Source organism: Arachis duranensis, chromosome 8 (assembly GCF_000817695.3).
Source record: "Arachis duranensis cultivar V14167 chromosome 8, aradu.V14167.gnm2.J7QH, whole genome shotgun sequence".
NCBI classification, from domain to species: Eukaryota; Viridiplantae; Streptophyta; class Magnoliopsida; order Fabales; family Fabaceae; genus Arachis; species Arachis duranensis.
The window spans coordinates 12555841-12567780 of NC_029779.3; the positions used below are offsets into that span (position 1 = coordinate 12555841).

General features: G+C 34.3%; 1 protein-coding gene across 1 annotated transcript; it reads right to left on the bottom strand.

Annotated features, from left to right (window-relative positions):
* Positions 1–1798: 1798 nt before the first annotated feature.
* Positions 1799–5382, bottom strand: LOC107460817 (inactive TPR repeat-containing thioredoxin TTL3). Its single transcript, XM_016079227.3, has 7 exons — positions 4153–5382; positions 3873–4065; positions 3544–3716; positions 3055–3388; positions 2757–2961; positions 2569–2669; positions 1799–2367 (listed from the first exon to the last, which is right to left on the bottom strand). The coding sequence occupies exons 1-7, from the start codon at positions 5088–5090 to the stop codon at positions 2215–2217; spliced, it is 2097 nt and encodes a 698-aa protein (XP_015934713.1). The 5' UTR covers positions 5091–5382; the 3' UTR covers positions 1799–2214.
* Between the last annotated feature and the right edge of the window lie 6558 nt (positions 5383–11940).

The window sequence follows — 11940 nt, forward strand, 5'->3', positions numbered from 1 at the left end:
TGGGCTGATTGGAATGATTGTAGGTCCTGTCTTCAAGTGTGACTTACATTACATCACATGGTGTACTTGATTTGTTGGTCAACAACATGATTCACATGAACAAGAATATAATCTACCGACGCAACTTGGCGCAAATGATTGAGAGTTTGTGTCTTTTAACCATTTTTTTGGATTTGATACTTGCTGAAAGATGGAAATGGAGTTTGTTTGTTTGGAAGGATCGTCCACTTTATACTTTTACAGTATTCGAGGAATTAGTCATTAGACTTTCGAACTGATAGATACCTTGATATAAACAAAAAAAAAAGAATATAACCTTGCCAATTGCCATATATATAAGTACAAGCAAAGTTGGCACTTAACTAGTTTCTCCAGGTGAAGTAGAAGGGGTCAAGGGTGTTGTCTTTTCTTTTCTTTTGCATCTCAGTTTTGTCACTCACCGTACACTGAAAAAGGGTTAAAGCCTAGCTAGAAGCTAGGTGATTTTGTTGTTGTTTTACGCTCTCAAATACCAAAGCAATGTCTTATTTGTAAAAGCTGAATATTGCTCCTCCATGTCATCCTAGTTATTATACAACTTTAGATCCATCTAATGCAGTTGTAAGTTAAGAAAATGTATTAGATTTTTACGTGATCTGGAATTCACACGTTTGATTTCTTCAAACCAAAACTGTCTAGGTCGTTTGACTAGCATATCTTTTAGTTTAATTATAGTTGTTGCTATATAATCTATATATATTTGTTACGGTTCAAGTCTCAGATATGAGGATAGTGAATGGTTCAAAACACTTCTCTTGGGGGCTGGGGCAAACCATCTCATGAGATGAAATCTAGATCGTAACATGTATTTAAGTGTACATATCAATTCAATTCTCCATTGATTTTCCTTCTATACTATAAATAAAGGACAAAATTACTCAGCATTATAGTTTGATTCTACAAATTCATATTTTATTAGTAAGAACAAGGTTAGATGTGTGGTTTAATTTATTTTCAATGTGGATTTGTATTTTAAGTTTTTAACATCTATTTTATACTAGTGGTTGATTTTGATGGTTGATTTTAGTGTACACGTAGTATAATCCTAAAAATATATAGATCTAATAGATAAATGGTTTGCTAAATATGAAAATTTTTTATTACTTACAAAAATTATAATATTTATGGGTTATTTTTATCGTATTTTCAAATCATTTAGGAGTTGTTTTGTCGATAAAAAAATCTTTTTGTCAATGACAGAATCTTTCGGGAATTGGTAGTTAGCCCTAATTCTTTTCTTTGATTTTTCATATGATGTAATGATGTTGCTGATTGACGATGGAGCAAACAAAAGAATGCAAAACAGTTAATGCTGGATTTTTAGTTACTAGAATGAGAAATTTATATCCAATGATTCTATTTCTTTCTTTCTTTTATCGGTTTACAACTATCTATTCACATTATAGAAGGCCTCCTGTGAATGATTTTGACATCACTGATGAGGATAATTAACACTACTGAAGATTCTTTCACCCTTTTTAAGAGACACAAATAAAGTCCTACACTAAAGAAAGTGTTTATTATTACAGTAACCTGAGTTGATTGCAAACAGTAATTCAGATTACAGACAATTCAATTGGGCCGAGTTCCAATATATTGAATAATTTAATCAATTAAAAGTGTCTTCTGGCAACCATTAAAAAAAGAGGTGTTAAAACTTGAATTTTAGAGTATTTTGTTAAAGGTGTCTAGTTTAAATCCAATCTCAATCATGTAATCCTTAAATATTCCAACCCAAATTAATTCTACCAAGAGCAAGTGAATACAATAATAAGAACTCTCACTACTGATCACCAACTTTCTGTGATGTACAGTAATTGTATTCCTTCTACATTGCTTTAATAATTTAAAATGACAAACTTACAAAATACAAATCACTCCTGTAATAAATATATGTAATTTCAACTGAAAAAAATAATGTATCAAGTAATTGGTTTCCCAATCCAATATACACGAAATATGGGATATGAAGAATCAAAGACTGCTCAAACAAGCAAAGAATTAAAAGAACTAATTACTAACAGAAAGAATTCCCTTTTTTGCTATAAACATATCTACAGCTACCACTACAGCAATGCTATGCTTCTTGTTTGTTTTTTCACTTTCCTTCTAAGCAAAGTCAACAGATTTAAGAGGCAGAGATAATTAGCTTGATTTATTTGAGTATATTTATCTTCAGCTGCTATATAGTTTAACTGATTTTTCCAACAACTGGTGGTTGTTTCCCGGAATTTCTTTGACCCTTGATCCATTCTTGTATATTTTGAAGGCTGGTACAGAGTTCACATCTTCTGATTTTGCCAAGTATGGGTGATCTTCAATCTCCACCTGAAATTATAATAATCAAGTAAGAAAAGTGTGAACATTGTTGCTCTCAATCTATATCTAATTTGGTCAGCAAAATTTTAATTTTTCCTAAGCATATATGTATCTCACATTCTTGTCCACTGTTAATACCATTTTTACTGTATTCTTCTTTTAAGATTCTTCAGTTAATATAGCAAGCTGAAACAATGTATATTGACCAACCTTAAGAAAATTAACTGATGGAAATCTCTTGCAGGTTTGCTCTAACACCAACAGTACATTTTTATTGGTTGCCTTGTTGCAAAATAGCACCACAGACATACCTGTTCAATTGGCCACAACTAGTTAGTGTTTGTTATTGATAGTGCCCAAATTTTATTGAGTTAGACACACATCCAAATGAGGCTCACCAGGAGAGGTTACATAATGTTGGAACCGATCATTGCTCGAGATGAAAACCAAATTCGAACCAAATTTCAAGTCTTTGATATCTTCACCGCGCAGGAGCTTGAGTTGGAGCTGGGCCTCAAACAGAGCCCTGGCCACCTCTTCATCCCCTGGCTTCTCTCTTATGAGCACTTCATAGTCTTCAATCGCAGCTTCCCAGTGTTCTAACTATAATTTGTACAAAAAGAAAATGACACAGTTTATTAACTTCGAACAAGTATGTACTAAAAGAATTCAGGGTTAAAGTGGTAATTAAGGCACCTTGGCATTGCAATCAGCTCTCCTCAACCTTGCCTTGCTATAGCTAGGCTGAACCAAAAGGGCTGCATTACAATCTTCAATTGCTTTCTCAAATTGGCCTAGTTTAGAACGGCACGCTGCCCTGTTGCATAGCAGCACTGGGTTGTTGGGATCATGCTCGAGTCCTTCATTGTACACCGCACATGCTTCAGTGAATTTTGATGCCTTGAAGAGCAAGTTACCACTCATTCTGGCTGATGTTGCGGCTCTTGCCCTCCTTAACACTGCATTCACCTCACTGTTGCTTGGATCTAATTTGGCTGCTTGCTGAGATGCAGTCATAGCATCCTCAAACCTGTCATCACAAAAAATACGTAGCAACTTGAGATCATTCCCAATTAGACCCGAATAACATTCGATATCATAGTCATCAATTTTACAATGGATCAGTATCACAGTAAACTAAGAATGATGCTTGGAGAATTTATCAAATAAAGCATTTTCACCAACCTGCCGGCTGCCAAGTAAACTTGTACGCCTATCATCAAAACATAAGCTCTACAAACCGGTCCAAATAATTTGTTACACCAATCACGGTCAAATTTTGGCACTTTCTCATAAGTGGCATGTGCCTCTTTATGTCTTAGGAGCTTCAACAAGGCTTCGGTTTGTAAAGCATAGATCTGTTACATACATACCCATTTTTTTATTCAGCATAAGGCTTATTAAGAGGCTAGTGACCGTATGGAACTTATATATAATACAGAAATTTTACGATACCAGTGAGTGATAATTGGATGAATTGGATTAGAAAAGTTAACCAGACCATGGAAACTAACCTTTGGAGCTGAATCGGCTCCTAACGATATTGCGGACTGTGTTTCCTTTATTATAGTTTTCCAATCTTTGACTTTCCTAGCTTCAGTGCATTTGTTAAGGTGGTCTTCAAGAGCCTGAGCTTGAAAAGCAAGAACCGAATCATCATCTGAAGCTGCCTGATTACAAGTTAGTGCCTTTTCTGCTTCTCCAAGCCTGCACCAATTCACAATTTTATTATTAGGGGGAAAAAGATTAATAGAAACAAAATTACCACCATTTTCATTGTTATGATCCAAGTACCTGAAATATATTGTTGCCAAACGGTTGTGAGCCCTGCCATAAGAAGGGTCTAACTTGATAGCTTCCTCACACTCCATGATTGCTTCAAGAAGCCGTCCCAATGCGATCAAAGCTGCACTCTTATTGCAATGATATGTAGCCTTGTTGGAGTCAATAGCAATTGCTCTGTCATACAAGGTCAGAGCCTCTTCAAACCTTCCCTGCTTGTATGCTTCATTTCCCATTCCCTTCAACAACTCAGGGTCTACTCCATTATTATTCCTTGGACTCCGAAACTGAGCTGCAAACTCATCATTGTTCCTTCTCATTATATTCCCCATTAGTCCTCCTCTGCTTGCATTGTTATAATAAGAACTTGACATGGGGTTTAACTCTTTACTCTTGGGAGTACTTTCCATGCTCTTGGATACACTGGTTCTTGGGCTATTGTTAACTATCAAGTTTCCAGTGAGTTTCAAGGGAACTAAATCTTTGACTGGGGACCTGCTCAAGTTTTCTTTTTGGTGGTGACCATTAGTGTTGATCCTAGCAAGTTGCAGAGAATTACCAATGGCTTCTCTGTGTTGCTTCTCTGAGTTACCAGATGATGATGATGTTGAGCTTCTTGCAGCATCTGAAGGTCTTCGATTCTGGCTGTTTCGGTAGGCAGAGGTGCTCTTTCTGGCTTGTTTATGATCATCATTCAATGTGTGAAAGGTCTCAGTGAAGCTGTTTCTTGGACTTGGAGTCTTTGATTCATGAATTTGAGGCTTGTTGGATTCGTTTTCCACCTTATGATCTCTCTGCTGTCCTTTGTTGTTGCTTGCTTTCAAGGGTAGTGAATGAACTGATGATTTTCTCAGCCTATTGTTGCTTTTAAGTTGGAGAATTCTCCCAACCAAACCACAACCAAAGTCAACATCCACCTTGTTGTTGTTGTTCTTACCCTTCCCTGCCATCACTAGTAGTCAAGTTTGGAAAATGTGACAGAAAGAAAGTAACTATATGTTGAAGTCACTATGACAAACAGATGGTGTGCAATAAAAGGGAATGGAAATGATCAAGTTTATTGCTTGAAGTGGAAGGAGTTTTTGTAAGGAGTTTACAACTTACAAGTGTGTTGTGTTAAATGTGAATGAGTGAGTATGTGTCTGTGTGTGTGTATGAATATATATATATATATATATATATATACACAAACTAGAAAGATCAATGGAGCCTTAAAGAGTGGCTTCCAAGAAACCCACTTTGGCCTCTTTTTGAGGCTTTGGGGGGACAATCAAAATAGTAGTAGGTACTGTCAACCATTTCAAAATAATATTTGCTAACATACACGCATCATTCATCAATGAATCAATGAATTTCTATCATTTATTTCATGCTTCTTTTTTTCCCTTAAAAATAAGATAAGATAATAGTATGATGTTATGAGCAAGAAAATAACAATTCTTTTTCCTGCACTACTAGGGTTGAACATTATTGTATAAATATCTGAGTGGAAAAAGCCATAATAACTTCCCATAATTAAAATCATAATACTGGTTTTATTTAAATTTGGTTGGTAGAGAGTGGACTTAATATTGAAATTTTATTTAAAAAAAATTACTAATAGATTTAATTTTTATCCTAATAATAAATATTTAATGTAATGGACGAGATAACCAATTAAATTAAAGTCAAAATCCAATCAATAATATGCCAGATGGAGTTGAAGTTTCAAAAATTGAAATTGCATCTGCCGGATTCAAACATATACTTTATCGCTCTGTTTTAACCACAAAGTAATTATTAATTAAGCAACTTACTTATTAGTTATTACTATTACTATAATCATTAATCAACAGGCGTGTATGTGTGATGTCACGGATAGAAAATTATTATTTGTATTATTTATTTGTAAGAATCAAATGGTCAAAATGTGCCCTGAAAATGTCTCAAGGGCTCAACCTAACTAAATATAATTAAAAAGGACAAGGTTTAATGTATTATAATAATGATTCTATACTGTTGCATATTTTTGTGAAACGTATTTTAATATATTCTTTAAATATAGGTGCCCAAAAAAAAAATTGAATGGAAGATAATCGCCTTATCAAGTTGCAGCAAGTTTTTGAGAATATTCCTAAAACATTGCTGTGATCTATGTCCATTCCTAATTGATAAGACACTATATCCAAACAGTAAAGATTTATATTAAGCACCTAATTGATATATTCTAGAAAATTTCAATTAATTTAGTTGACATGCTACCTATCTAAGTATAAACACTAATACGGATACGAACACAATATGAAATATACAGACATACGAATTTTAAGTTTTTATAAGACATAAGACACTGTACATATATAAAATATAAAGTATTTTTTAAATAAATTATAATAATATTTTAATATTTTATTAGATTAAAATATAAATTATATATATTTAACTATTTTTTATATCTTATCTAAAATATATTCACGAAATTTAAAAAAATATCTGTATTTCATAGCATATTACCCTATTCTACCTGCATCTCAAGTTTCGAATCTTAGCTTAAATAAAGCATGATCTGCTTTAATCAACTTTATAATATGATATTATCATGTTGAAAATATGAATTCCAATACGTGGTTTCCTTTTAATTATATTAAGAACAGAATAAAGTTGATCATTTAAAACTAAATTTCGGATTTGGAAGGGAGGGAATGGGAAATTACGTTGGGCCTACAATTTTCACTTCCACTCTAATCTGGAAATTCGATTTGGTGTATTATTAATTTATTATGACTAATTCTTTTTTAATTATCACCTCTTTGATTAATATTATGATGTATTAATAAGTTGATTAACATAAACTACATATGATATATAATAAATAATCTGAAACAGTATTCATAGTCATAAATGTATGAAAAACTTTAAGTTGAAGCATGGAGGATAAATTAGGTGTGAAGGATATCACATAATAATGTGCATTTTATAATAATGCTTTTTATTTCTCTAGAGTAATAATTAATTGTTGACACACATTTATACGTGTATGTAAACAACTATTAAATATGTGGTTTACGTGTAAGCTGGTAGAGACATTACTTTTTGACCAGAAACAAAGCATATTTATGATTCCTCTAATCACGAAAACAATTGATTTGTTAGCATATGAAAGTGATCTTTCAGAATTGGTTGTGAAAAGAACTAGCAGAACCATCCAATTTGAAAATTGAAAATGAGTTTGTTATGGATTCAATATAAAATTGGTGAAATAATGGACTTGATGGTGAAACCAAAACCATCATGTATAATATCATTCTATATTTTGTACCTTTTCCCCAATTCAACTTTTTTGCAAAAGAGCATTGCTATGTGATTATGGTTACTAACTTAATTACTATGGAATTTTATGTCAGTTCAACTTTTTCCAAAGAGCATTATTGCTATTTGAATATGGTTATGAAGGGAATGTGGATTTTATTTATATTTGAATTAATTTTTTAATCAAGTGTGGATGAGAGGAAGAGATTTATTCCTTTTAACTTTTAGCTAAGTATGTTGAGAGTTTGATTTTTGTTTTGGATGCAAACTTTTTTTAACTATTAACTAACTGTCTTTCAATCAAAATATATTCAAACGCCAAAAAAATATACAAGAAATTAAATTTAAGTAATTAATATATTAATTAATTTTTCTTATTATTGTAAAATTAATTTTTTAGCTTTTATTTTTAGAAAACTTAATATTTTGAATTAAAATTAAAAAAATTAACTCATATTAACTAAAAATAATTCCCCAACGTTGTTCGCAAATAATATTTAGAAAAAACGATAAATAGGTCTTTGATCTATTTAAATTGTTGATTTTCTCAAAATTTAGACATATTGATTACTGGATTTATTTTGTCCCATTTTAAAAATTCTTTCATGTGTGTATCCGTATATCGGTCAGGTAAATACAACAGAAGCCACATTTAATTCTTTTGTTGGGTTTGACTAATCTAAATAAACAGAAAAATTGATGTATCCAAATTTTAAAAAGGTAAAAAATTTAAATGTATTTTTAATTTTTCAAAAACTTAAACATCGATAGATCAAGAAATCAAAACCCTATTTATCCTTTTTTTCATATATTTATTAGGCTTGGAATAGAGGAGCCCATGGAAAAAAAAGGAAGAGTTCATGAAAGTACTTACATATTCAAATGCAAAATCAAACCCCTAATAATTCAACATCATATTTTTAGTTTATATTTTGAGTAAAACCCCTCCCCGGTTCCTAACCATTTACGAAATTGATCTGGCGCTCCCTCACCATTAGAAATTAACAACGCGGTCCTTAGCCATTCTCTCCGTGTGACCAAAAGGACTCTCTTACTGGTACCTCCGGTTACTTTTTACCCGAAAACCGACAAGAGGGTCCTTTCGGTCACACGAGAGAATGGATAAGGACCGTGTTGTTATTTTCTAATGGTCAGGGGGCGTCAGGTTCTTTTCTAGATGGTTAGGGACTAAACACTACAAGAAAACAACTCTATTGCCACACTTTTAAAACGTGGCAAAAATCTGAAAAAAGTGTGGCGATAGTTTTCGCCACGCTTTTTGAGTTCTTGCCACGCTTTTGAAAGGGTAGCGTTTGCAAGCGTGGCGGTTGCTCTATCGCCACGCTTTTGGTGACCTATTGCCATGCTTTTTCTTTTGCCACGCTTTTTACAAATAACCACCCTTTAAAGCGTGGCCGTATGTGGGAGATATAGCCACGCTTTTGAAGCGAGGCGATAGAGAGAGATATGGCCACGCTTTCAAAGCGTGGCGATAGAGAGAGATATGGCCACGCTTTTAAAACATGGCGATAGCGAGACATGGCCACGATTTTAAAGCGTGGCCACAGCCAGAGATACAGCCACGCTTTAAAAATTTGAGGGAAAATCTTTACGTTCACAACATACCAGCAGAATCAGTGACCTTTCTTTCTTGTTGCATCAAGAAATTGAATAAAAAATCAGCTAATTCTCTTTGTATTCAATTTCTTGATGCAACAAGAAAGAAATACCTCAATATAATTTGTTCACTGGTTTGGAAATTAAATCGAAGAAACTCACTCAACTTTAGGTTAAATAAAGAAAACTCTAAATTCTCCGACATAAAATTCAAATTAGTAACTAAATAAACAAAATTAAAATACGTAAAATTAAATTAAAATTAATTCGTCATATCACGAACATTTGAATGAAACAAATATCACTTCTAAAAATCTAAAAAGAATATTTAGTCTCTACGTGTAACCTTACTATTAAAATTATGGTTGATGAATTTAATTCCACTAAAAAGAAAAGCAGTTTAATTTTTTTAGAAAAAGGTATATGGAATAATAATTTTGAACTAACTTTTTTTAGGTTCAACAATATAGAACATATATGTCGTTCTTAAAACCCTAAATCCAAGACATAATTGTTGAGCCTAGTTTGATTTTGGGTTGATTAATGATGACAAACATTTAATTGGGTTGAAAAGCCCAATATGGTTTAATGTGTGTTTTAGTGTAACATGCCCAAATGCCCAAGCTTATGTTGCCTCAGCCCAAGACCAGCAAAGCTTCAGCCATGAAAAGAACTAACACTCCTCATGGCACCATTCAGAAATCAAATGGCTATGTGTTGGCAAAAGAAGAAAAGAAAGAAAATGACATCTGTCAACATCAAGGACAGCTGGGGCTCTAGCAAAGCAACAAGACACAAGGACTCTCACCTCTCCAAGGACAAACAGTAAAGCAAATTTCAGCAAAGGAAAAGCAAAACACAAACTTGCCAAGCAGCAGAGGTAGTGGGTGAAGCTCCTCGTATGGCAGAGATCATGGAGCAGGATGCAAAAGAAGAGCATGCCAAGGAAGAAAGAAACTCCAAGGACAGCAGACGTAGTGGTCGAACTCCTCGAACAGCAGAGGTGGTGGAGCAGCATGAAAAAGGACCACAGCCAGTTGAGACAGCTCCAACGGGCAGCTGGTACAAGAAAATGGAAGAGGCAACAATGAAGCCAAGTTGAATATATAAAAGAAGCCTCTCTTCATCATTTCAAAAGAAGAAAAAGAGAACACACATACAGAGCACCATCTCATACATTGAGCTGGAATCTTTTTTTCTACTCAAGCTTAATTCTGATATTAGTGTTATGGCTGTCTTACGTTATTTTATGTTTTGAGAAAATGCAAATATGTGAGGTTCAAAAGCCAAGAGAGAAAAGACAAGAGTGATGCAAAATAGCCACTGTTTTTCTGATGTAATTTGGGTGTATGAACTAGGATTAGTTCCCCTTGTCTAGTTGGGATAGCACTGGGTGAAGTCTGAATCTGTTTGATTCCCCTTCCAAGTTGGGATAGCATTTTGGGTTGCTAAGCTTTGGGAAGAAAGCTTAGGGGTAGATACTAGTTGAATTAGGAATTAATTCAATAGTATTGGTGAATGTAACCTGAGAATTATAGTGAAAATTCCACTGGTTTATGGTAGAGACTGGACGTAGGATTCATGGCACTGAAAATCCGAACCAGGATACATGCTGGCCTCCTTTCTCTCTTCTTTTCTCTTTTAATGTTCTGCGTATGAGATAATTTCAAATAATCTCCTGCAACTTAAGCTTCCACTGCAACAGAGTTTGAAACTCTAAATTTTAAGCTAACTTGATTCAACCCCCCTTCTCAAGTTCATCTAGAACCATCAATTGGTATCAGAGCTCTGTTAACCCATACTGCTAATTTGGGCAGAGCACCAATGGAAACTCTCGCTTGTGACTGTGTCACCGAAGCAGGACTCTCCACTCATTGGTGTGGGTGACATAGTGGAGTTGCTATGATCAGCATCAATTGGTATCAAGAGCAATGTCTCAAGGAGTCAAGCTTAACAGCTTGGAGTAAAGATCCATGGCCAACAACATGAATCCCAACATCGTGGCTTTCACTCTCACTGAAGGGCAGTCTAATAATAGACCTCCCTATTTCAATGGCAGCAACTACTCTTACTGGAAAGAGAGAATGAGAATCTTTGTGCAGTCACTCGACTACAACATCTGAAAAATCATCCTCAACGAATCAGACGTCCCCACCAAACAGAACGCTGATGGAGAAGTTGTGGCTAAAGAAGACAACGAATGGACAGAGGAAGAAAAGAAGAAGGTTGAACTCAATGCCAAGGCAATAAACCTGATCCACTGCGCAATCAGTTTTGAAGAGTTCAGAAAAGTGTCAAGGTGCAAAATGGCTAAAGAAATATGGGACAAGTTCAGAATCACTCATGAAGGCACCAAGCAAGTGAGGGAGACCAGAATTGACATGCTGATGAAGGAATATGAAATGTTCAGCATGAAGGAGGATGAGAGCATCGATCAAATGTTTGAAAGGTTCTCAATAATCATCAACAATCTGGATGCCATGGGAAGGAGCTACTCTGAAGAAACTTTAGTAAGGAAGATCCTGAGGAGTCTCACTAAAAAATGGGAAGTAAAAAGCACAGTCATCTCTGAAAGGAATGATTTGATCAAAATCACCTATGATGAGCTAAGAGGCAAGCTGCTGGCCTATGAAACCACTCACATGTCTCAAGACAAAGATGACAAAAAGAAAAGTATAGCACTAAAATCAAGAATGACAGCCCAAGGAGAAGAATCTGATGACAGCTTCTCAGATGAAGAAATGGTGCTCTTTGCAAGAAAAATGAGAAGACTACTGAGATACAAAAACAAAAGCAAAGGAAGCTCTTCATCCAAAGATGTCAAGAAAGATCAAATAAAATTCACATGCCATCACTGCAAGGAGCCTGGTCACTTCAAGTCAGATTGTCCTCAAC

What these genes read in the sequence shown, in the direction of transcription:
- LOC107460817 (XM_016079227.3), bottom strand. Translation starts at nt 5,090, where the DNA reads ATGGCAGGGAAGGGTAAGAACAACAACAACAAGGTGGATGTTGACTTT. An exon ending in GAGCCGATTCAGCTCCAAAG is followed by an intron (nt 3,717 to 3,872) that starts GTTAGTTTCCAT and finishes TGTATGTAACAG; the next exon opens with ATCTATGCTTTACAAACCGA. An exon ending in ACATTATGTAACCTCTCCTG is followed by an intron (nt 2,670 to 2,756) that starts GTGAGCCTCATT and finishes CCAATTGAACAG; the next exon opens with GTATGTCTGTGGTGCTATTT.